This window comes from Arctopsyche grandis, chromosome 1, assembly GCF_051622035.1.
Source record: "Arctopsyche grandis isolate Sample6627 chromosome 1, ASM5162203v2, whole genome shotgun sequence".
In the NCBI taxonomy this organism is placed as follows: domain Eukaryota; kingdom Metazoa; phylum Arthropoda; class Insecta; order Trichoptera; family Hydropsychidae; genus Arctopsyche; species Arctopsyche grandis.
This window is the reverse complement of record NC_135355.1, coordinates 29,063,183-29,090,699: the sequence shown is the minus strand read 5'-3', so window position 1 is coordinate 29,090,699 and position 27,517 is coordinate 29,063,183. Positions and strand designations below refer to the sequence as shown.

The window sequence follows — 27,517 nt, the reverse complement described above, 5'->3', positions numbered from 1 at the left end:
GCCCCTTTTTGGTCTGTTACAAACATCGATAAACAATTATATTTATATGTATTTTATCATAGAGACATATATTGAAAAATTCTATACAGACAATTTCTACGACGAATACAAACATTTTACAGAGAGGGTAGCATCGTATATAATGATTGTCTATTGCGTATGTGTCGAGTGTGTATGAATGCAGTCAACATGTTTCGTATTTCTTTCTCCCATTGGAATCGTATATCGTGGAAAGAGACGCGGCATAGTATGGGCTTTGCGGACGCGCGATGTACTCACTCACCATGCTCCGTCTCTCTGTCACCCCTTGGAAGCATGGAAAGAGACGCGGCATGTAAAAATAATATTTAAAATTTAATTAATTTAATTTAAAAATTAAAAATATAATTAATTTAAAAAAAAACCGTATTTTATAATTTAATATTTTGTTAATTTTGTTAATTTTGTTATTTTGTTAATTGGAGTGCACAATGTGCACACAGGCCACTAGTCGTATATAATAATTGTCTATTGCGTCCGGGCGTGTCAAGTGCGTGTGAATGTTTACATGCGTCGTCTCTCTTTCTCCCCTTGGAATCGTATATCGTGGAAAGAGACACGGCATATCACTTATTTCACATGATCGGCCAAAAAAAAAAAATTATTTTTTTACTAAAATATTAATTAAATTTTAAATTATTAATTCGGTTGATCTGAATTGTAATATTTAAATAAATTTAATAAAAAAACAAATTAATATTTACTATTAGATTCGTCATGTTTACGCGGTTTATATTACAAATACTGAGCGAAGCCGGGTAAAACAACTAGTATTTATATAATGATATAATGATAGATTGGTAATAAAAAAAAAAAATTATACGTACTTAAGAACATTTGAATTTTTATTTTTAGCCTAGAACATCAAACAGTACACAGTACATAGTACATAATATGTACATACATATTTATGCGGGTATATATATTTTATTATTCATCTGGAAGTCTGTTGACCGACATCTTGGCAGGAACGTGTTGGGTATAAGATAATGTTTTTTCACACACAAACATTTGTCTTGCGTTGCAATCAACATCATTTAATGTTCCATCTCTAAACATACTACCACAGTGCTCTTTGTTTTGAAAATTATCAGGTTGACCATTAGACCAATTTTCATATCCATTTTCACTTAGAGATTTTCCTAAATTAAATAACATCAACTTAAAATATATATAGTGCTACAGACCATTTACAAAATGTCAAAATTGTCACCATCGTTAGTTAGATACAATCCTGGGGTCAATAAGTCATTGAATCCAATGTGAATTTGACCCTTTTCGAAATTTCCTTTAAGTGATTTTTCAGGATACTTAGCCAACATTGAAGTGAGAAGTCTTGCCTCAGAATCACTATTGATAATAACCAAAGTCGATTCTTCAGATATGCACGATGAGAATGCTTTGTGCCACGTGAGTGGTGTTTCGTGAAATTTATAGCATCGGTCGGTGTCAGATGAATATGTATAGCCTATTTGAAGCAAAAATAATATTTATATTATATGTACATATGTATATACATATGTATAATAACTATTCAATGAATATAGTGTCTTACCTAAATCGTACGACTCGCACAATATATTTTGCGTTATATTCAAAGCGGATCTCTTGCAAATATACTGTTTAGAATAAGTGCATAGTAAATCGTTATAGCCTTTTAAGTTCATCATTAAACAGTTTTCATTATTGTTAGCGTTATTTGGCTCTCCCGGTGCCCAATTTATATAAATTTTAGATAGTTGTTTTCCTGTTTCCAAGAAAGATAAATAAATAGCATAAAATTATAAAGATTCATTTAATTCATTCCATGTGATTGAATAAGTAATGATTTAATGAAAATTTTTTGATGGATTTCTTAAGATTTAAATGTACATATTGTATAATTGGAATATGTCTATATGAAACTGATATACATACATATATGTATGATATGTATGTATATAGAAATACATATAACTTATATATAAAGCCATGTGATACTAGTAACAGGTTGTTTCGATAAAATGGTAATTTAAAAACGATTATGTGAGATTGCAAACGTTTTTAAAAATGGTTTGTGGTATTTTAAATTGATCATTGTATGTATTATATTGTAACGTACGCCGCGGATTAAGCGAATAGAATCCCAGAGACTGTGACCGTTCAAAGATTATCTGTAACGGATATCTGTTAACGGATTAACTAAATGCATACCGTGCGACTGGTATAAGTGGGTTTTAAGGATTAGCGACAAGCTAAGTGCATGAAACAATGATTGCACTTCTCATACCGTGGGAATACATATCCGAATACGTGACTATACAGTAGGTAAACAGATTAGACGTCCTGAGAGACCGTGAGACCGGTGTAAGTGGTTTTAGGGATTAGCGACAAGCTAAGTGCATGAAAGCTAAACAATGATTGCACTTCTCATACCGTGGGAATACATATCCGAATACGTGACTATACAGTAGGTAAACAGATTAGACGTCCTGAGAGATCTACCCCTTATAAGGCGGTACGTAGGCGAGATCATGTCATTCTGGACTGAGCAGTGGCAATACGTGTATCTCCTTAATCATCAATAAATGCTGTGAAACGACGGTTGGCCTTTTTCTTGGATCCTCCACCCACCCCTACGCAACAATATATTCCGAAATTTTTCTAGTAAATAAAAAAATATCGAGTAAAAAAATACTATGTACATATATTCCGGAATTTTTCAAGTAAAAAAATAATATACATATCTGTCTATTATCAGCAATTATTACTCAGCAATGCATGGAAAAGACTATTTCTATTCATACTATACAGAAGCGTACGTTTCGGCACGTTCAGGTTTGTTTAGCCGAGTGCAAGGCAAAATCGGCCTACATAAACATATGTACATACATACATTACGGAGTGCGATGATACGGCGCAATATTGCTTGCGTCGTATCATCGAGTCAATATTGTCACAATATGACGTTTCTGAAAAAATTCATATGCGCATGCGCACTTCCGTTAGTATGTGTGCACCAGCGACTATGATGAAACGTCATGCGTGAATATTTCTGAAATAGCCAAAGAAAACCGGTTCTGCCTGAACGTATCGGTGACATGGAGTACTGTATGATATGAATAGATCGTGTCGGCTACTGCTGTTACATCTACGCTGTTACATGAACACATGAATGTGTCCATATAGAATTAAATTCCGGCCTGTGCTGAGCTATTATAAACAGACCTTAATGTATGTACATTAAGGTCTGTTTATAATATTTATTTAAATTTATTTGAATATTCATCTGTTTTTTTTTTATTAAATTGAACGTCACGGATCTACGAGCCAAACAAACAAACATACATACAAAGTCTCTTTCGAAATTATATATTAGATAATATTTATATTTTTATTTATTTATATATTTTTTATTTTTTTATTTAATTTACACCAAGAAGGCTTAACAGGTAAACCCAATGCGCCTTCCTGGCCAAAGACAATTATATAAACATATATGTACACCATTCAAATATACACAAATACTTCCACGTATACACAAGTACACATTCATACATACATAAATATAAAAATACACATATATACATATATATACATACACACCTACACATATATATATTCACATATACATACATATACATATATATATACATATACACATACACATACAATACATACATCCATATACATACAAACATTATACATGCATATTCACATAAACACATAAATCATTACAATTAGTTATTGAGTTCAATTGACTCATATTAAATAGTTATTAATATGTATGTTTAGTAAACCATATGCTAGCTGCTAAGTCTTAATTTTTTACTCAATGTACAAAAAAAAGAATTCTTTTAATTTAGAAATGAATACATGATATAATAATTTGATTTTAGGCTGAAGAATGGGGACGAAATATTAATTATATTATTTTTTGTAATAAATACCGTCGATAGCTACGAATACACCTTCTGAAAACATGTCATGTGCGCCGATCCACAAACTACCATTTCCAGAAAATTTTAACATTTCATCAAACTCCTCTTTAGACGTTGGAACCGCCAACACTGCTCCTTCATTTTGACAAGTATTCAATGCATTTGACCAAGTCTGAGAGTTATGATGCATTTTATAAAATGCCTTAACGTATTTAATGAATGTATAGTCCTTTCGGAAGTAAGGCGTTTCATTTGAATCTAAAATATAATTCATCAGCCTAGAACTAAAATAATTTTACAGGTATAACTGGTAAGAAAATATCAAACGATACTCACCTTCCTGTGCTACACTTGATGCCATTCCAAATGCGAAGACAAAGATCACTTTCACAGGTAACATATTGGATTTGTCGAATTCTTGGCAGAACAACGTGTGTTGTTGCGACTAAACAATAAATATCCCTAGTATATGTAGGTACATATATGAACATATGTATGTGTATTAAACACTTGCTCAATATATTCACCTTGTTTGTTGTGAAGAAACTTGTTTCAGTTCGAATCTGTATTAGGGTTGCCATACTCCGACTATTAGATAATAAGAAACTTAATAATGATTATAAAATAGCAGTAGTTTATGAAATGTTCACGAATGTAAATAAAATTAGTGGGTCGGTGCATTTCAACCGGAATCGGATTTGCTTATTGAATTAAATACACTTGCTTTATAAAAATCATGGTTTTAAACTACATCTATGTATATGTACATATATATAAAAATGAATGTCTGTGTGTGTGTGTGTCTCGAATAGGCTGCTAAACCACTGAACCGATTACGATGAAACGTAATCGGTTTTCGTGTTACGTAATCAGGATTTGTCGTGTGCATGTCTGGGAAGATTACTGTGAAAAAAAACGGGAAAAAACGGGAACGGAAACGGGAAAAACGGGAATGATTTCAAATGTGTTCGCTACCTGCGTTTTTCCGACAAATGGGAACGGGAACGGGAACGGGAATTGCGTGCGTTATTATGGCATTGCAACGCATGCCGGGGTTCAGCTAGTTATAAATAAAATCGTTGAATCGCACGTATTTTGATGTGTTGTGGCCAAAACCGACTGTGTCCTCCGTGTCATGTTTATTTTTATTCTCATTTTTATCATTGATTTATTTAAATTACATATGTATTCATTCAAATATACTGTAAATTTAGTAATAATTTTTATTTATACCTATTTAATTACCAATAATTCAATAAATTGGGTTAAATGTCAATTTTTCACATTTTGAAAATCGTTTATTTTTATTACTGACAATTTTATAAGAAACATTGGCAAGAAAAGTCGGAGTCGAATCATGAAATAAAGTCGGAGTTGGAATTGGTAAATTTAGGACCAATTCCACAAGTTCGAAATAAAAGTTTTATATTTTGGAAATTTATGAAACTGCATGTTTTCGGGTGACATTTTGACTTATTGTCGGCATTACATTATCAACAGAATTATAAAATATATTAATAATGCACCAAAAGAGGAAATTTCCGACAAAATGTGACGTGTGATAACCCTAATTAAACCACTGCAGTCATTAGTCGAATTCTTGAGATAATGTACATTAGAGCAGTTACGCTTTGTATAAGAAATTTAATTGTATTGATATATGTATGCAATGGTGTAGTCGGGCCAGGTCGGGACAGGTCGCCGCCCTGGTTCTTGGTACTGGTACTTGATTGATATGAAAATTGTTTTATGAGTAAAATTAAAAATATTTTGGCTAATATTAATAGCACTTGAAATAAGAAGAATAAGAGGCAACTTAATCGAAGTCTTTAAATTAATAAATAATCATCATAATTGTCATATGTCCAAACTCATTACGTTCAATGAAAACACTCATCTTCAGTCACATCACACTCACTCATCACCGAGGTCACACTCTCAGACTCTAAAAAGAAAAATCGAATAAATTGATCAGAGATTCCTTCTTTTCAAACAGAGTGGTTAAAGTTTAAAATAATCTTTCCAACAATGTAGTAAATTCTGAAAACCATAATAATTTTAAAAACAAGCTAGAAGTCTTTCATAAATTTGAAGATTTTTGTAATTTTTCTTTTCCAATATCTTTTCTATATATTTTTTTCTTTTAGTTATTATGTTACTTATTATTATGAAGTTTTAGAAAATATAAAAAATATCATAATTTCAACAAGAATATTTGTTAATTCGCATTTGATTTTTTTTATAAATACTTGAACTACCAATATAAGGATATATTTTTTAAGTGATGAAGAAAGAGGGGGGGGGGTCATTAAAATTTAACACCGCCCTGATTCTTTTTTATTTAGCACTACACCACTGTATGTGTGTATGAATGTATGTACACAAATGAAATAGAATGAGCATTTAAAGACACATTTTCCTGTTTTTAGTACTAGCTTCTTCTCACTTCACTTTGGGAAATTTGGGTTCTTTTCCACACTCTTCCGATCGTTTTTAAACTTTGCTATTTTGCTAGGATTGGTCATCAATATTTGTATGTGGAAATCAAGTCCACCATTACCAAAGTGAAAAATAATCGTAATAGAAACGTTTGAAAATACTGCATCATCTTTCTCGGTGACGTCTATCGTCCACATTGTCGCATTTGTCCACACTGTTCTGATCGTTTTTTCCCTTTTCGCCACCATCTCGCTATGTTAGATTTCAATTGATTAAACGCCTATAACTTATTATTCTTTTACTCTATATTTTATAAAAATTAATCGTAATTTTTTGTAGCATTTTTTCTATTCCTTCCCAACGAATTCTAGCTCGAAGCTCCCAACGTCTTTTATTTTCAAAATAATTATGGGAACGTGGAAAAAATGATGATTTGCCGAAAATAATGCTTCCTCCATGCAAACGCTCATTGCGAGCGCGACAGGCATTTAATAGGGAGTTTCGAGCAAAACAGTGACTTCAGTCAAAACTTATGATAATCGTCTCTAATAAACTTTAATAAGTGATTATTGAATTTCTCGAAAAAGAGAAGAGAAAAAAGCCCTCTCTTTCTAAATTTTTGTTGAGATAAATTGATTGGCCACAGAACATTGTTAAAAATCAATGAAATGTGTTATTTAACATTTCTTTGATATGGCGAAAGTTTTTCACTCGGTAGATCGATTAAAATCCAAAATATTGTAATCAAAACGTTATAATAAAGGCTATTATGAAACAGGTGTATCCTTTTTGTATTAATGATTCCACAATGAGATGAAGATGAGACCATTGTGTGCTTGACAATGAATGAAGAATTAAATAAGGATTTATCAAAGACAAATCTACAAAATGTCGTAAATATAAATAGCCTTGACTTTAAAAGTAAATGAAAATATATTTACATGCTGATAGGAGAATAAACAGATAATTAGAAAAAATATACCGGATATAGTCGTATGTATATCCTGGTTTCTCGGGAATCTGGGAAACTATCCCGAACTCCGTCCTGTAACTCGGGAATTGAAAAAGCCCGGGGAATCAGAAACCCGATTACATACATACTTACGAGTACATATATGACAAGTAGAGGAAAAAACATTTAGAATTGTGTAGATTCAATAGTTATTTCAACGAAATGATAATGTGTAGTATTTTCCGTATATGGAGGAAAATACATTGACTCATAATATTATGACGATTGTTTATAATACGAGAATCACATGATTAGTTGTAAATTTGCGTGAAAGCAACGATAGCAGTTGACTTCAGGACGTCGTCAAGTCAAGGTGGCCAATATGTTTACTACGTTATTGTTCGTTTCTCTGATTGGAGTACTAGTAGGTGCGATGGAACAATCATTAGGTAAAATATTTTATATATTTATTATTGATGAAACATTTACCAATTTAATTTTCGATCATGATAACGATACTTTCGGTTTGCCTTTACACATTAGATACCATCAAACAACCACCACTATTTCGAAACGACTACAACTATTCAAAAGAATTAAAATTGTATTACAAAGAACACAAACTGTATAAAAATTGGGCTGATGCAGTTTTTACGTGCACATCTGAAGGAGCATCACTTTTTGTCCCGAAGAGTGCTGAGCAAATATTACATTTAATGGAATCGGTTAGCGACGGCACCAACCATATTTGGGTAGGCATACATGATCAGTTTGCAGAAGGAATTTTCGTAACAATCAACGGTCAGTACGATAGTTTTGCACATTCTTGTAATTATAATTTTGGAATATAAAAAAATATTGTTTCTCCAAAACACATAAAATATCCTACAGGTGCATCAATCGATGAAGTTTATAGTAATTGGAGACCATCCGAACCAAATAACGTGAATAACAACGAAAATTGTGTGAATATAGATAAGGGTGGATTATATAATGATAACAATTGTGATGGCAAGTTCAGATTTTTGTGTGAGAAATCAATTGACGATTTGAAAAATTACAACACGCAATGCGAAACGTACGATTCAGGTACATTTTTCTCAATATCAATAAATACGATCATCACGGTAATTGGATTATTAGTCACATTGCGATCGCCCAAAAGACAATTTTTGAAAATCGCGAATACGGAATATTTGGCACTCGAGTTCTTGATAGTATGATAGTTATCGTGAGTTTGATGGAATTTTCGGCTGCCAGATTTTAGTGACATTTGGGCGAGCGCTTTGTGACCAATAATCACCGAACCGATCATCACTGGTTGTGCCACTGGCCAGATCTTGTATAGTTAATTGCAAGGTCAATCTTTTCCTATAAGAGTTTGCCAATTTATCTGATTTCATTGAAATGGTTCCAAAAAATTGGCGACAGAGTTGCATTTTCTCACAAAATTTGAGTTTACAGCATCTCGAATTCACTGATCTATAAAATGCTGCAAATTTATTTATGTCTTGCCAATTTCGAGTTTTTAAACATCTCGAAATTCCGTGATTTATAAAAAAAAGCAAAAAGTAAAGATTAATGCAGATGTTCCGTCAAATTACTCCATAAATTTTATGTTTTTAAAATGTATATCGATATTTGTAATTGTCCAGATTACTGCTAACTTTGATTTGTTCAATCTAAAATATGCTGATTTGGTTAAGGAATTGTTTAATTTGAGATCGGAAATGTGTTCTCACTTTTAATTGTTCATATTTTATTTTATTTTTTCTATTATTTTTGTTCTTTACTTTACATTATTTTCATACTTTATTTTTGTTAAAATTTTATCACATTTTGATATTTAATTTTTGTTATCTTTTGTTTGTTCATGTACACATGTATGTACATATATATGGCTCGCTATAGTGCCGTCTTGGAGTATATCTGTAATGTCACTATAGCTTAACTGTAATAAATAAATAAATAATATATATGTATATATATGTATTTATTTCAGAATTTTTTTATTCGTCGAAATTGGACCGTTGTTATAAATTTCACAAGGAGCCGATGACTTGGAATAGTTCATACTTGACTTGTTATGGTGAACAATCCAGATTAGCCCTCATCAATAGTCAGGAGGAAGCCGATTTGTTGGTAAAACTATTCGAAAAGTATCCCGAGGAGAGTTTGGACAGAAATTTCAATAAAAATATTATTCATGTTGGTTTTAATGATTTTATTTTGCCTGGATCACATATTACGATTGATGGTTGGTATTTTAATCGAATCGGTTGGATATAAATTGAATATGTATTAGTTTGTGTTTAAAAAGAATGGACCTGATTTTAAATCATTAAATGGATCCCTGCAACTACGAATGAAATTCAAACCGTACAAAGGAGAAAAGCATCCAGTTTCAAGCAATTACCGTTAGATGACTCTCCTAGCGCATAATTGGTGTCACGACAAAACGTCAAAATTACACGACGTCCCCGACAGAATGATAACGCGACATAATGTTTACATAGATATATAATATGTCAAAGGACGTATATAGATCTTCTTCATCATACGTTTTATTGAATTCTTGTAAGTTTTATTCGTAAAAATTCATTTTTGAACATATGAATGACATATTATGTCGCGTTAATAAGTGACATTGTATCCGCAGACACTATGTCACGTTGTCATTTTGTCGGGGACGTTTTGTCGTTCATCGTTTTGTCCGGGGACGTTTGTTATGGAACCTAATCCGTTTAATCAGCCTCTACGCTCAGTCATTTGCATGATTGAGTTTAGTTAATCATTTCAAACTATACGCTTCGTACGTTCAAGTGATAATATAGGTAGTTAAATAACGATTTTAAATCGGGTCCATTTTTTTAAACCACTCTGCATTATTTATGCTCAACTTTCTTACAGTTTGGGATAATAATATGTTTGTCATAATTTTAGGGCATTACTTGTCAGATACTGGTTATGACAAGTGGGCACCCAATCAACCCGATAATAGGAATAATGTGGAACATTGTGGCAGTATGTACCGAAATGGACTGTTAAATGATATCGGATGTAATGTTAAAGCAATGTTCGTGTGCGAGAAGCAAATAACTTATCCGAATAAAAATTTAACTGGCTCTTTATCAGCTTAGTTTGAAAATATCAAGAAGTTTTACGAATCGTTATTAATATTTAAAAATTGAATATTGCTATACATATGTATGTATGTATATACATATTTGCATTTATTATATGTAAATATCATAAACCTGGTCTACATATGCTACTAAATTTATCAAACATAATATTTCATGATATGATATATTAAAACAGTCTCTTTCAATTTTTTTATATTGTAAATACAAATATTTTTGAATGATATTTATTTTATTTTTGAATGACGTATGTACATACATATGTGTGTAGTTCTTAGAATTTTCGAATATGCTGAACACTTTTTGTCTACCGATTTAATGGGCTTCGTGCATCTTATTTGTCTACACATATTTGTATACTTCGTGCATATTTGTCTACACATATATGTACATACATACATTGCTCGATTTTTTCAAATTCATGTTTCCCATACATTTGTACCGAATTTTCAACCATTTTTTACAAGGTTTATATTAGTTTCATTGCTTTTAAAATTGAATAAAAATGCTCCTAAAATGATATTGTAGATATGATACATTGGGTTGACATCCAAAATCCAAACTGGCTACCGGAATTCTAATAAAAATGTCTATAAGTAATGTTTATGGCCTGTATTTATTTGGTAAGTAATTTCGATTGATTTGTTCAGTAAGTTATATCATCGGTCACTGACTGCTCGATTAATGTCCATCAAAAAATACTCAAAACAACGTGTTTTACTGATAGTTTATTTTTATCTACGATATATTACACTTAATTGTTGATTACACAATCGTTTTTGTCAAAGTTACTGCCCATTTATTGAAAAACCAATGACCATGACCATTTTTATTAAAGGTAGGCATTCTTCTCATATGATACTATTTTTTTTATTTTATTTATCATGAGATTTTAATTTAATTTTAAAAGATTTATAATTCTAAAAATTTTGGTATTATGTGTTTATAATCTTATGGAACACTTGTGGTAAGCTCGCAGTGAACTGGTTTAGAGCCATTGATTTATGTTCATATGTATGTATACGAGAGCAATATACATACATATGTATAATATATATATATATATATATATATATATATATATATATATATATATATATATATTTTTTTTTTTTTTTTTTGAATTCCATATTCATATTTTAATTTAGGCAATCGGAACTACTACAGCTCAGTGATAAAATATTCACAGAGCCGAGTTAAATGTTTAGAGACCATTATTTATACATACATATACGGTCAGTTAATACTACAGATTTCTTTGTTTTGCTTATTTATTTCATTGTTTATCCGACGAGATTCCGAATATTCCGAATATTATACAAAATGTTACATTAACACATATTCCGAAATAATAATACAATATGTTACATTAATTTATTGTTAAGGAAATAATATAGTTGAATACTTTATATATGTATGTACATATACAGTTATACCCGTTTTACGGCGCTTTGCTAATTTCTAGATCGTAAACGTTCAAAAAGAGTACTACTGTACTTAAAATTACTTACTTACTTCACAAATTTATATAAAAATTATCAGTATAATTAATCATCATAAACCACTGATGATGAATACAAATCTGTAGTTGTTTCCAATTTAGTTTCACCTTCGGTTGAGTTGGTAAAAGTATATGTTGGATATTTTGTATTTTGTTTTGATGATTTTTCGCACATAAAAATTAACCGTTTATTACAGTCAATTTTATCAAAAAGTATATCTTGGGTCACACTTCCGCATCTTTGAAAATTTTCTAATTGATAACTTGACCATCTATTATATTTAGTTTCTGATACTTTGACTCCTAAAAATCAAGTAAAATTTATGATTTTTAAATCAGATAAATTAATCAAATTTTTAGCATAATTTCTGTACCTTGCAAGTTCATCGGTATTCCTTGTATTATTAAATCGGAAAGTCCTATATGCATTGATATATTTCCATACGGGAGCCCAAACTGGATGAATTTACTTTTTAAGTGGTTCGCTTCACGTTCATCATTAATGAATGCTAAATTAGCATTTTCGGCTTGGCAAATCCTAACTGCCTGATGCCAAGTCATTGGTGTATTGTGTAATTTATAGCATTTTTCTAAGAAAGGTTCCAAAGTGTATTCTGAAAGGAAATAAACATGATTTTTAATTCGAATAAATATGAATTTATTCGATATGCAAGTTAAATCAAATAAATGTGCTCAAAATTCAATATTTCAACTGTAGCAAGTTGAAAATATCATACTGACACATTATATAACGGATAAAGTATAACAGTGCGATAAAACTTCTTACGATTGTCATACGTGTCACAATTTTGATCGTATATTATTGGGTTGTTGAATTCACATGTGAATTTGAGCTTGTTTAAGCAGCCCAAATCTTGATATGTTTTATCATTTTTAAGTGCCACGCAGTCTTCATCTTTGGTTAAATCGTTTGGTTCATTTTTCGCCCAATTAAAATAACTGTCTGATAGTTTTTGACCTGCAATATTTTATTAAATAAATATGTGTAGTTTTGTGATATGGTTGAGCAACAACTCGCAATATAAAAAATATTGATTCATGTTAATTTATATGTACCTTTAATTGTGTAAAATACACCCTCAGCGTATTTATCGTGGACTCCAATCCACGAACCTAGAAGATCTTTTCCTTGTAAAGTTGTCAATTCTTCAAAGGAATTAGGTACATAAAGATTACCACCTTCAGCCATGCATGTCATGGCGGCATCTCCCCAAGAAAGGGGTATTTTATGTAATTTGTAATATTTTTTTAGATCGTCTACATATTCATAATCTAATCTAAATGAGGATTTTTCTGAAAAAATTCAAACATGAAATTAAAAAAACATATCATATTTGCATAAAGTGCAGTGCATTAAGGCTTTATAAGAATTTTTTCAACCCACAACCGTGACAGTATATTATGACAGTTTTCGTTCGATAGTTATTGAATAAGGAAAGCGTAGCACAAAAAAAAAATTAGTTTGGGTTTATAAATCTCTTTTGAATGTCCCATAATTATTTCATTTGTTAGAATATGTGATAATTATTTATTTATTTGTTAGAATAGTGGTATTAATACAAAAAAAATGTTATAAATATTTTTGTTATATACATAATAATTCAATATTTGATCGAATCTGTTTTTAGCTACAATAAGGGTTTTTGAAAATATTCTCAATTGATCTATTAATTGTTTAGTATTCATAATTCTGTTTTTACTATTCGTAAATAAATTTATCATACCTTTATTATTATTTGCTGATGGATGGTTCCCAAAAGTCAGGCCCCACAAATTTGCTAAATTTTAGAAGTTTTTTGATTAATAATTTTATATATTATTCCGAAATTTAATTTCGGAATTTTGCTTTTAATGTGTAATTTCGTAATTATTGTTGACAAGATAAAAACTCTAATAACCATATGTATGTATACTTTAAAATTTATCATTATTACAAAAATTAATAAGTCAAAAATAAAATAATACATTTTAAATATTAATACTCTATACATAAATATGCGTAAGAAATGTGATTTCGAATAAATAATACCCATCAAAAAACTAACCATTTGCTGAAGTTACGATGAAAAACAATAAGAAAATAATTATTTTCATTTTTAAAAGCTTTTTGTTAGTTTTACTGAGGTATTGCCAAATGAACTTGTCGTGATTATCGATTGAATATGATGTACTAAAATATTCTCTCAAAGTGATCACATTATATACCAATAGTATGTATGTAGCTCAGCACATTTGGTGTCAGAGATTACGTGCATTTGTCATAATGATGTTATTGCACTATTTATTGTTGCTAGGTTTCAATTTACATTTTTATAATACATATATATTAATATGTAAAATACTATGAGCATATCGACTTAGGAAAAACGTAAAGGAGGTAAGTAAAAAAGAGGTAGCGTTGATGTATATTATAACACAAAAAAAATGTAAAAAGAAACATTGTAATACATATGTACTTTTAAAAAAGCACATACATAGTAATTATAAATCATTATAAATTGATGTTCATTTTATTTATTGTATTTGTTTGTTTATAATAATAATATCATTTGATTTGCTTTCAATAATAACATTAGCCTACATAACCATTATAATACATAGCATCCACAAATAATTGAGATAATATTAATTGCCATTTCATTTTGTACACATTTGATGTAAATTTACAATGTAATGGTTTTTTATTATCATTAAATACACATTTTGTACTTTATCTATATACATACATATGTATTTACATAACTATGAATATATACATTTACTTAGTATAAATGGATGAAGTTTTTTTTAGTTTTAAAGCTGATATTACGTAGTTGTGTGAAAAAAACATTGAACAAACAAAAGGTAATACATCAAAATTTTATTTAATAAAATAAATATACGTTTTAAGTTATACATATAATGAGGAAGTCATTGTCCATTTTATATAACAAAAAGAAAAATGAATTGTGCATTAACGTAATAAATAAAATATCAATATTGTTTAATTCTTCAATTTCAAATTCTGCAAGAATTTGAGGATTGCTCACCAAACCAACCGTTAATTTATAGAATATATTTATACTTATATGTAGATGTTAATGTCCTTATAAAATGATTGATACTAAGCTTATTTATGATGAATCACCTATTAGAAGTGATATTTTCTCCCACCGAATACGAATATGATAAATAAATATACATATCAATCGTATTGTTCTTCTATGCAAAATGCAATGCATACTTAATTTTGTGTAGAAGTAAATCACTTTCGGTTCATGGTTTTGTATTAAAATCTCACGATATCTGTACACTTATACGAGATAAATGTGTTGAAAATAGTTTTTAGCTAATTGAGTGCTACAGTTTTTGGGATTTGAGATGATTTTTAAAACAAAGTGAGCGCATGTCTAGGCAGATCTGCAAACGGCTACATTGTGCCACGTTCAGAAATAAGCACCATTTTTTTTTATTAAATTTGACTAATTTACCCTTACATGAAGTTTACATAAATATGTGGTGCAAATGATTATCTCTAATTATGTGATCATATAGATTACGCATCTAAAGATGTCGGATTTAATGTAGAACGAGGAGAAATAGCACTTAAGACTCTCGTTTTTAAAATAATCGAGAAGTTTGATGATATTTCATATTTTTGTATATAACAATATGTACATATTTTGCTTGGTTACCTAGAATCTAACAAGTCGAAGTTTTGATTGTGCATTATTCGTACTAAATTTTACCATACTCAAGTCGCTTAAAAGTGTCTGTGTTTCGCAAAATTTAAAATGTAAACAATTTAATTTTAGATTTAAAAAATCCGACATGTTTCATAGTGATGTGTTTAAATTTGTCTTCGAAAATTGTGATGAAAATTCGCTGGGAAAAACGTTTAAGCTTTTTCATTTGTTTTTTTCGTATTAAAATTAATTAAAAATATTTTCATTTTTAATTATGTCGTATTAAAAATGGTTCGGTGATTATTGGTCACAAAGCACTCACCCAAAAGTCACTAAAATATCCATAACCGAACATCTGGCAGCCGAAAAATCCATCATACTAATGATAACTATCATACTAGAAAGCTAGTGGTTAGCGTAAATAATTAATTATCGTCTCCAAAAATAATCGCAGCTGGCGTTCCGCAGGGGAGCTTGCTTGGCCCATTCTTGTTCTCTATATATATATAAATGACATACCTATTCCAAAAGATACTGCTTATGCAGATGATACCGCTTGCTTCACAAGTAGCAAAAAACCAGACACTATTCTTAAAAATCTTGAATTTGCAATTAAAACAATGACTGAACACTTCACTAAGTGGAAAATTCATATTAATCAAACCAAAACAGACGCCATATTCTTTAGTGTTAGAAAGCATAAGCCAAGTTCAGATCTGAAAATCAACTCTGGAGAAAGTCTGAAATGGCAGTCATTAATAAAATATTTAGGAGTAACGTTCGATAAAAGAATGAGATGGGCACCTAACATTGAGGCAGCGAAATGCAAGGCGATGCGGGGTATATCCTCAATATATTCAATATTTAATCGCCATAGTTCTTTATCAACTCAAAACAAAATAAAATTATATCGCGCGCTCATATTACCATTATTAACCAATGCTTCACCTGTATGGAATAATGCCTCGAATACTAATCTTTCCAAGCTCCAAGTAATACAAAATAAATCCCTAAAAATGATTTATAATACACCCATATATACTAACTTGAAAAAACTGCATGCCATATATAATATTCCGTTTGTTACAGACATTACTAACAAACTAACCAATAGATTCTATGACAGAATCACTAATAACCATACTAACACACTTGTGAAGAGTCTCGGTGATTACAACAAAATGTCTTCTACCCTTCAGGTATAGACACAGATTACCTAAACACAATCTGCTTTAAGTCATCGACTTTAGAGAGTCTTTAATTAATATTATGTATTAGATGTATTATGAACATTTATAAGGATTGTAAATAGGTTTTTCAGCTCTTTTTCCTATTATGCTGTAGATTAACATTAGAATAATATAATACTATGATTACTAACCAAATTAAATTAAATTGTAAAATAGAAAATGATCAGTAGGTCAGTAGCTATTAAAATAGATATAAGATGTATTGTGAACATAATTTCGTAATAATAAAAAGCATTTAAAAATCAAAAAAAAAAAAAATACTAACGAGAGCTCGAGTGCCAAATATTCTTTTGGGCGATGGCAATGTGACTAATAATCCAATTTCCATTAAAAATAAGTGATAGTGAAAGGTTTATTCAACGGATTCAATAAAATCTACGTACATATTTTGTTTTAGAAACTAGTGAATATTGGCGGTGTACGTAACAATATTATATTACGAACGAATACGACAATATTTTAGTTTGAATATTTTATTATATTAACGATTTATTATAATTGAGTATACGAACTGAATGCAATAAAATAAGATGAAACTCAATAGTATACATGTACACATGTTTGTGTATACAAAATGATAACATTTGACCTCACACGGTCTATATCAATCCCAAGTATGTACATATCATTAGTTTAAAAACGGAGCAGTAAAGCGTTTAATTTTAAATGTATTCAAATATTAAATTGGCTTTGTATTAGTAAAAAAGTATTTCACCCCATCTTCCATTTCTTATTCGGTTATTTAAAACATGGACTATTTCCGGGAATTGATCACAATTTTGTTAATATCTCTCAACATCGTTATAGTTTACAGTAGCACAGGTATGTTTCAAACAATATGATTAAACGAATGAAACATGCAATCGATCATGTTGTTTATACTTGCGATTTATAGACACACCAGAATTTAGAAGCGATTATATATTTATTGATGAACACAAAGCTTTCTATAAAAGACATGATGAAGCAAAAAACTTTGTCGAATCTTTAGCTAAATGCGGTGAAGAAATGTCGGAATTATACATTCCGACATCAGACAAAGAGATCAAAGATGTAGCATCTTTAATAGGCGGTGCTGAGTCGTATATGCTGGGACTCACAGATGGGTTTCAGGAAGGAAATTTCGTAAAATCAGACGGTTAATTTTCATTATTTTTTAAATTGTCTTTTTTTTATTCATATTTTGAATTGTATTAATTATTATAATATGTACTCGTACTTACATTAATATAAATAATGTTAAAGGAAAACCTGTACATAATTTATATTTAAATTGGAATCCGGGCGAACCAAACAATGGTGGTGGGAATGAAAATTGTGTGAGTTTATTGACTTCTCATACATATAATGATATTCCGTGTGATTTGAAATACAAATTTATATGTAAGAAAAATCATATAGTGCATATAAAAAACCACACGACAGGTAATTCCAATTACATTCTCAATTATTTTAATCTGATTAATAAAAATGCTATACATACATTGATTTTGTACCTTCCAGAATACGTATTTTTTCCTCATGTAGATGTGTTGTATAAATTCCACAAAGATATTAAAACTTGGTATGAGGCCAGAAATATATGCAGGCTTGAAAATGCTACACTTGCAATCCCAGAAACTGATACAGAAGTCGAAGTGTTGAAATTTATTTTCAAGGAATATCCGGCTTCATCATTGAAACACATAAAAAATTATGATTATATATTTCTCGGTTTTCATGATATTTTCAGGGAGGGAGAGTTTCTCACTGAAAGTGGTAAACAAATATATATTGACTTTAGGGTTTCTGAATTTTCAGAGTTTTTCAATTCCCGGGATTCCCGGGTTCCCTACAATATAATTTTTTTTCAATTTAATTTATTTTTTATTTACAAAAATATAAAAATAAGTAAATAATATATCTATTAACTGGAATAAATGTAATGTATTTTACATATAAATTTATTTATAATATAAATAAATTTATTTTAAATAGTTTCTTAAGAATCCTACAAAAATATTGGATAAAAAAGATCTGGACAGAAACCCTAATTGACATCGATTTGTTTCGTTTCTGCGTTTTTAACGTTTTTAACGATTGAAGGAGAGTCACTGGACTATTACTATAATAAATGGGAAGATAAGCAACCCGATAATTCAGACCCAGGAGAAAATTGTGGATCTTTACATCGCGAGGGAAAGTTAAATGATTTGGATTGTAATACTCCAGGCGTATTCATATGCCAACAAAAATATGTCAACAATCAACCGAAAACAGGTATTATACTCTTCAATAGATATGAGTTAACTCATATTTCAAAATATGTACTTTTTCAGCGTATCATTATTTGGAAAGTTTGAATAAAAGTTACAAGCTTCACACAACTTTGAAACTATGGAAAGATGCTCGATCAGTGTGTTCATCTGAAGGTGGTCATTTAGCTATCATCAACACGATAGAAGAGAAAGATTTTCTTGTGAAGATATTAAAAACAGTCAAGAATCAAATGAAAAAAGATACCCTTCAAATTGCTTTGATGGGATTTCACGACCTTTTTTATGAAGGGCAATTCATAACAGTAACTGGTAATTTGATTCATATTCTGACTAGTTGCGGTTTTTTATCATGCAAAATATGTTATATTTCATAAAAATGTTTCAGGTGAAGATTTAAATACGACTGGACTCACTTGGAAAGGAGGTGCTATCAACAGTGCTACAAATAGGAACTGTGGCGCTATAACAGATACTGGAGAGTTGAGTGACTATAGCTGTTTTGAACCCTCGTTTTTCTTTTGTGAAAAGTTTGGTTACGAAAGTAATTTTCACACAAGGAACTGTATTGGAAACATACAATACGAGCACGGTATATTTATGTATATCACGATTTATGATCAAAAAATCATTGACTAATTAAATTGTTAATTAGTTACTACTAGAGGTTGTGATTTCTCGACTTTTTTTGATTCTCGAGATTCGAGAATCTCCTTTTCTCGGAATATTTGAATCTCGAGATTTGAGAAACTTATTTTCTCGAAATATTTGAATCTCGAGAATTCGAGATTTTCTTTTTTTGTTTCTCGAGATTCTCGAGAATTCTCGAGAAAGTATAATTTTTTTTTAATATAGTGAATTGATTTTTTTAGCATATAAACTTGACAACAAAAGAACACAAACACTACATATGTACATATATTCTATCAGGGGCTTATAACTTTATTAAAGACATAACGAAAGAAAGATATAGAGAGATACAATAGAACATTGAATAGAAAAAAAGTAAAATAATATAAAAAAAAATATTATAAAAGAAGGCATGAAAAGAAAATAAAAATATTCAAAAGTAATTTAAAATAGTAAAAATAACAATATTTTTACTAATTTTATAAAATTCCCAGTGTTGCTACCCGGCTTTGCCCGTGTTTTTGTAACCGGACAAATAATAAAAATACTGACCATCTATACATATTAAAATACTGACTATAAATTGATTAATATCTAAGGAACAAATACTCGAATAAATAAATAATAAATCAAAAATCAAAAACGTTTTATGTGTGTTAAGTGGGGTCATATTGTCAGTGAAAATATATTTTCACTAGCGTTTCAGTGATATCATAACCGAATACTTTCGCACTAGTGACTAGTACCTACATGCACATACATATATGTAACTTAAAAATGGTGCGATTTCGTTGTAACATGTGTATATGTACTTATATGATGACCGAATAATAACTTACCGGACAAATAATAAAAATACTGACCATCTATACATATTACAATACTTCATAAAATTATTTACGAGTTAACAAGTATACAAATCAGTCAGTTTATTGAGCAAAAACATGTAGTGATAAATTAAGAATATTCTCGATATTTTCGAGATTCTAGTAAACGATTTCTCGAGATACGAGAATCTCGAATTTTCATAATAAAATATTCTCGAGAAATGAGAATCTCGAAATTTTACAATAAAATATTCTCGAGAAACGAGAATCAAAATTTCTCGAGAATTCTCGAGAAATCTCGAGACGAGATTTCTCGATCACAACCTCTAGTTACTACATAATATGAAACAGTAAAGTATTCTATATTTGTATATTGTCACGTTGTATTGTAATGTCTCAATACAATGTGATATTTACACTATATTATATAAGCGTGCAATTTGTGTTATATATGTATGTATAATATTTTTTTATCATTTATTTCAATCTGTTATGTATTTAATTTTTCAGAATACGACTACTATCAAAATTTAGATATATATTATCATTTTCATTCAAATCCGCGAAAGTGGAATCATGCAAGACGACTTTGTCGAGCTCATAATGCGACATTAGCAACACCGACGAATAAAGACGAGGCAGAGGCTTTGCTGGAAATATTCAAAATCCATACAGATGATAGTAAAAGTTATATGCACTTAGGATTTCATGATTTGTTTTCAAAATGGGAATACGTCACAACAGAAGGTAAACATTTTCTGTAAATAACTTTCGGCGTTTTCAAATAAAACTAATCATATTTATATTTGTGTGTAGCATACATACATGTACATACACTCTTATTATTAGAGGTAGGACCGGAAGCGTGCCGTTTATTGTTCAATTGTTGTAAATCCTTTGTAAAAAAGGTTCGGCAAACATTTAACAATGCATTTACAACATTTGAACAATATACAGCCCCCTCAGGGTCCGGGCTTTACTTATTATCTTTTCCTATTTATGTAAATAGCTTTTAGAAGTTGTGTTCCTAAGAAATTCTTTAAATATAAAACATGTAAATTGTAAAAATTTGGATGCCACATATTGATTAGGGATTCTGTCCGGGTCGATCCGGGACAGAAATTCAAGAGAAATCACGGAATTTTTTGGAATCTCAAATCCCGGGAAAAATGATTCAATCAAATATTTCTTTAAATGTTTTAATAAATAAACTATTTTAGATTCTGATTAACATGAGACAATTGTGTGTTATTGAGAATTAAATGAGTTATCAAAGACAAAATAATGTGAATAAAAATAGCATAGACTAAAAGAAATAAATGATAATATACAGGATGACAGGAGAAAACACATATTTTGAAAAATTGTTTTCGTCCCTTTTAGCTATATAACCAACTTCGAACGAAACTGAAAGAGTTTTTCCATTGCTAGAGAAATATTTGTGCCAAATCTAGAAATAGGCTTTCGGATTCTAATTTCAAAATTTTAGTTTTCTTAACAATCTATTTCTATACACTTTTTCCATTTTTGAGACCTATTGTTTATTTTTTTAATAGTTTTGAAATAAATGAATTTTATAGTAATACAAAATAAATTTTATAGTAATTAAATATAAATTCAATTGATTTATTTTTACATCATATGTCCCGGGATCCCGGGAATCCTGGGAACGCTTTCGAGCTCCGTCTCGTATCCCGACAATTGGGGAAATCAGAAATCAGAAACCCTAATATGGACGTAATCGAAATTCTCGAAAGTATTAAATTTAAGGAATGAACTATCGAATATTATGCGATGGCAGAACTAATTTTATATTTACATTGAAATATAAATAGATATGTGTTAACATTCCAATTTAGAACCACTAGTTTTAACTTAACTTGACTACAAATCTTAACTGCATTTAAATTTTCTTAAAAAAGTTAATCTTTATGCCTCTTTTTTCGAACTTTTACTCGCTCTTGGAACGCCAAAAAAATTTACTATTGTACTATTTATAATCGCAATAAACAGAGGCTATTTTATTAAAAAATTATAAATACTATTATTGAAATAAATGTAAAATTTCATATTTTTTTGATTTTAGGTTATTCTATTCAATATTATTATCGGGAATGGAATGCAGGACAGCCAGATAACTCGGAAAATTCAGAGCATTGTGTTTCGATGGGTCGCAATGGAAAATTGAATGATGTATCTTGCGATAGTGAGACTGTTTTTGTTTGTCAGCGAAAAGCGGTTCCAAATTTTGTTGAACGCCATAACAATTGCTATAGTGATGATCCAGGTTTGTGAAATTTGTCTTTAATTGCTGCAAATTCAGTTGAATTTCAAATATAAATTTATTTTACATTTAAGGTTATCAATACGAGGAACAGTTACACCATGGTTACAAGTTGCATTTGAATCCACAGCCTTGGGGCGTGGCTAGATCCATATGCGCAGCTGAAGGTGGCTATTTAGCTGTCATTAATGATTTAAGGGAAAGAGATTTCTTGATGAAAATTTTCAATAATTTGGCAAACAGGATTATGCATGTCAAATATCCAGAAAATGCCCTCGTGGGAATCCACGACCTTTTCGAAGAAAGTCATTTCACTACTATTACTGGTATATAAACAATTCATTAGATACTATTATGTTTGCTTAGTAATCAAATACTTGCATATGTGCATATGTATGTATGTATATACATATACAAATAATGTATGGTGGACTAAAAAATACAGAATTTATTTTTTAAAGCTATATATACATAAGTATATATTTATTATGTACATTAAATAAAATTTATGAATGTTTTTACAGGTGAAGAGCTCGATGAAGCAGGATTTGCAACTTGGGAAAATAAACTTGTCCGCAATACTGAAAGAAATTGTGGTAGTATGACGTATTCCGGAAAACTCGATGATTTTCCGTGCTCTGAGCCGGCGGTATTTTTTTGCGAAATATCGAATTGGGAGAATTTATAGAGTTTGGAAATAACATTTGATTTATTAAATATATGCATGTATCAATTAAAATAGTAGTAGGTACAAACTACTAATATATTTAAAGCAAGGCTTTGGAATCGGTGTCGGAGTCGGAGTCATAAAATATCAACCATTCGAATTCATTTTTTTATTTCTATTTTCTTTGTAACGATATGTGTCTTCAATTTTACTGAAGTAAATAAACTAATAAATTATAAAAAAAAAAGAATTTTAATTACATTATAAATCTTTATAATATATGTATATTCAATATAAAATCGTCGAATCTTATTCGTATTTTGTATTTTGTATTTTGCATTTTGTATTTTGTATTTTGTATTTTGTATTTTGTATTTTGTATTTTGTATTTTGTATTATGTATTTTGTATTTTGTATTTTGTATTTTGTATTTTGTATTTTGTATTTTGTATTTTGTATTTTGTATTTTGTATTTTGTATTTTGTATTTTGTATTTTGTATTTTATATTTTGCAATCGTATTTTGATGTGTTGCGGCCGAAACCGATTGTTTCCTCCGTCTCATATATTTTTTTTATTTATTAAATTGATTTGTTTGACACTATGAATGTACTTACTTTTTATTTATATCTACATATTTCATTACCAATAATTCAATATGTTGGGTTACATGTCAATATATAATGATTTTTTGAATTCCTTAAAATTACTTATGTTTTGAAAATCTCAATTATTTTTGTCACCAATAATTTTATATGTTGACAAGAAAAGTCGATTTCGCTAAATTCGTTTTAAATTGGAATGGAATCTGAGTCAATAAATTTTAAACCGACTCTACAGTCCTGATTCAAAGTAATACATTATGTATGCACATATGTACGTGAAATGGATGAAATCATATGCATATTCATATTTAAAACATGCAGTTGATTTAATTATGTGAGGGATGAAATTAAATAAATTATGCCATAAAATAACAGTTAATTGTAATGCTCATGTAGGTACATATATAATATATGTATTGTAATTAATTAATGATTAATGTGCAATTGATACTAACGGATGGTTAGCGACATCTCTTGAGATACAGAAACGGCTTTTATTTGTCAATCAAACTTGCAGCTTCAACCAGTTCAGAATCATTTATTTTTATTTTTAAGCAAATTTGGACATTTTAAATATCGAAGTTATCATAATATACCTAACTATATATTATAATTAACTTTATTTAATTTTCTCAACTTTATTAATTACTTTGTGATTGAAAATTACTGTTTATTTATATGTATAATGTATTGTATAATCATTGTATTTATTTTAATTAAAATCTTAAATCTTTAATTAAATACTCAATTAGTGGCTAAAGGCTTCAATTCTCTGTCAATAATGATAATTGGTTTGAAGAACGATTGAAAAAGGTTTGTGATTCATACTGCATAGGAAAAGTATAGTACATTTTGAAAATATTTAATGGCGTTAAAATACATATTTTTTATAATTTAATGCTGTCTTTATACATATATATATAACTGATGATTTGAATAACGAATGCTCATCATGTTTTATGTGAGATTTTTTTATCATAAAAAATAATGGCTCAATTAATCGTTTGCGTGACAATGGCACACTAATGTGTTATTTTACTATATCGATCCAATCTCACCAGAATTAACATATGTATGTTTTGTATCCGATATATAGTACACATGTGTATATGTATTCATTGAATATTCAAATATTATAAAATATATGTATATATTTTTTTCATTGTGGCTGAAGCTCCATTTACGAAAAGTGACTTCCATTAATATTTCTGCCAAACAAGTAAACCAAGTTGAATTTTTATTTCAAGGATCCTTTATAGAATTAGCAGAAAGTTAAAATCTTCATGACATGAAACGATTTTTTTTGAAAATCAGAGGCTTAAGGTTTAAAATTGGGTTTAAGGTAGATATTTTATTTATTTATGTATGTATGTATGTACATACATACAAATATGTATATGTACCAGAAAAAAGCAAAGATACTTGTTTTAATTTAAGATTTTCATACATCTTTAATTTAATATTTGATATATCAAAAAGTATAAACTTACGTATAATGAAATGGTATTATATCATGTAAGCTATTAAACTTCGGGGCTTGTAATAGTTGATTAGGATAATAAATAATTTAAAAATTTCGTACTTTAAGCAAACCTTAAACTTGAACCTTTCCAACAAACTCCCCCTTTAATCGACGGCTAAATATATACTAAATATATGTATGTATATGTGTTCAGTTAAATTGAGAAAATTGCGGAAACGTGTGCAAACGTTCAGTAGCGCTCGGGCAGCAGCGCGTGCTACACGTTTATCATCATCCCGTTGCGAACAGCTATAACTTCACTATCGTAAATATGTAAAGTCTGAAAACTGTTTCTGAAACAAAAAATACTATCAATTATTGAAATAATTATATTTCAATTAAAGACATTATGAAATTGCGCGAAAAAATGAAGTTTTCCCATACGATTATCTGCCTGACTGTAGTCGTTTACGACAATGTTTTGTAGTACATAAAAAACATAGATAAAGTAAAAATTATGTCAAAGTGCGACACCCATACTTCATTTCATATTATAAAAATTGTGCTTACCGTTTAATTTAATAAGGGGGCTTTTGTGAATGAATTAAAGACATGATTACGCGTGAGATGCATTGAACGGCGAGTTGATTTGATTGTAAGTATAATATGAAGTATTTTAAAATAAATGTTATTATAAAAATGCTCAACAATAATATGTATGTATCATGTAATTAAAACATTTGTAATTGTGATCCAATGAATGAAATAAGTAGCGTATGCTATTATGTATAACGATTATTCGTATTATACTACATATAATGCAATAAATATCCTCAATTGTCGCTAATGGGCGTCTCCGTTGAAACGAATCAATAAATATGCGATAATATAATATGCGTATCTATTATGTTGCAGATATGTTAATTGGTACGATATATGTATACTTACCATATATGTATGTAATGAAAACGTGATGCATTATATTAAAAATAGTTTTATTATTAGAAAAATTCTTTCCCAATTTTGAACGTATGAAATTAATATTAAAAATAATATGTCAAAATCTTGACTAGAGAATTTTCGGAATTTTTATGTAACTAAAAAAACACAGACACAGGTTGTCAGATAGATTTTTTATTTTAAACATGCGACATATTAAATATTCCAGGATTATATTCGAGCGTGCAACAATGCCGGTTTTTCCTGAAAGTTTTTCAATTATCTTTATTTCGCAATAAATTCTACGGAATTTCCCATTTAAATGTGTTTTGTTTGTAAGCGAAAGTAATGTTTTATTTGACAAAACTTCAATTTGAGAAATCGTGGAAGTCAATTATAAATAAAATTTAAACTGAAAACGGGTTCATCTCTTCGTCTTCTCACATTTAAATGGAGCGTGTCAAATTCTGCGAAATTTGAAGTTTACGATTTTGTAATAAAATATTTTTAGGGATTGGCGGACACATATAATTTGAAAGGACACGAGGAGAAAAAAGGGTTTCGTAAGCTGATAACTATACGGGGAAAGTTATAGCTGGGTGTGCGGTTCCTAAATATCTTGCTCGAAGTTTCGAGGGAAAGTGGTGAAATTTGACAAAGGATCGTTCAGATAATATGTAGTCGAGAGTATCGTCAAACTCACGAACAGAAACCTCCCCTTTAGAGAAATAGACTTCATATGTCAACCTTTCGGATGTAACTTCCATTATTAGAATTTTTGCAATAACAAATACCCTTATATATTTTACATACATATTACAAATGAATACGACATACATATAATACATAAATTGATACATTGAATAACCTCATATAATACATTGATACATTGAAAAACGATATATAATAAAAATTAATC

At 29.4% G+C, this 27,517-nt stretch overlaps 3 protein-coding genes across 4 annotated transcripts; 1 reads left to right on the top strand and 2 right to left on the bottom strand.

Annotated features, from left to right (window-relative positions):
• Window positions 1-858: 858 nt before the first annotated feature.
• LOC143909830 (secretory phospholipase A2 receptor-like) lies at window positions 859-7,600 on the bottom strand. Of its 2 annotated transcripts, none has more exons than XM_077428048.1 (7): window positions 7,504-7,600; window positions 4,487-4,547; window positions 4,296-4,404; window positions 3,969-4,217; window positions 1,595-1,786; window positions 1,253-1,507; window positions 859-1,181 (listed from the first exon to the last, which is right to left on the bottom strand). In XM_077428048.1, exons 1-7 carry the CDS (start codon window positions 7,509-7,511, stop codon window positions 970-972), a joined length of 1,086 nt encoding a protein of 361 aa, XP_077284174.1. In that variant the 5' UTR covers window positions 7,512-7,600; the 3' UTR covers window positions 859-969. The 2 variants fall into 2 exon arrangements, with proteins under 2 accessions (XP_077284174.1, XP_077284181.1); XM_077428055.1 differs by having other exon boundaries at window positions 7,381-7,527.
• On the top strand, window positions 7,119-23,665 carry LOC143917489 (macrophage mannose receptor 1-like). The gene is made up of 16 exons (XM_077439077.1): window positions 7,119-7,799; window positions 7,894-8,151; window positions 8,242-8,439; window positions 9,353-9,607; window positions 10,294-10,489; window positions 17,745-17,752; window positions 17,826-18,068; window positions 18,176-18,355; window positions 18,434-18,688; window positions 19,016-19,189; window positions 19,249-19,497; window positions 19,574-19,777; window positions 21,153-21,389; window positions 22,729-22,929; window positions 23,001-23,252; window positions 23,451-23,665. The coding sequence occupies exons 1-16, from the start codon at window positions 7,733-7,735 to the stop codon at window positions 23,612-23,614; spliced, it is 3,141 nt and encodes a 1,046-aa protein (XP_077295203.1). The 5' UTR covers window positions 7,119-7,732; the 3' UTR covers window positions 23,615-23,665.
• LOC143909839 (macrophage mannose receptor 1-like) lies at window positions 11,615-14,181 on the bottom strand. Its single transcript, XM_077428066.1, has 6 exons — window positions 14,061-14,181; window positions 13,740-13,793; window positions 13,072-13,308; window positions 12,782-12,973; window positions 12,369-12,608; window positions 11,615-12,297 (listed from the first exon to the last, which is right to left on the bottom strand). The coding sequence occupies exons 1-6, from the start codon at window positions 14,107-14,109 to the stop codon at window positions 12,041-12,043; spliced, it is 1,029 nt and encodes a 342-aa protein (XP_077284192.1). The 5' UTR covers window positions 14,110-14,181; the 3' UTR covers window positions 11,615-12,040.
• Window positions 23,666-27,517: the final 3,852 nt, after the last annotated feature.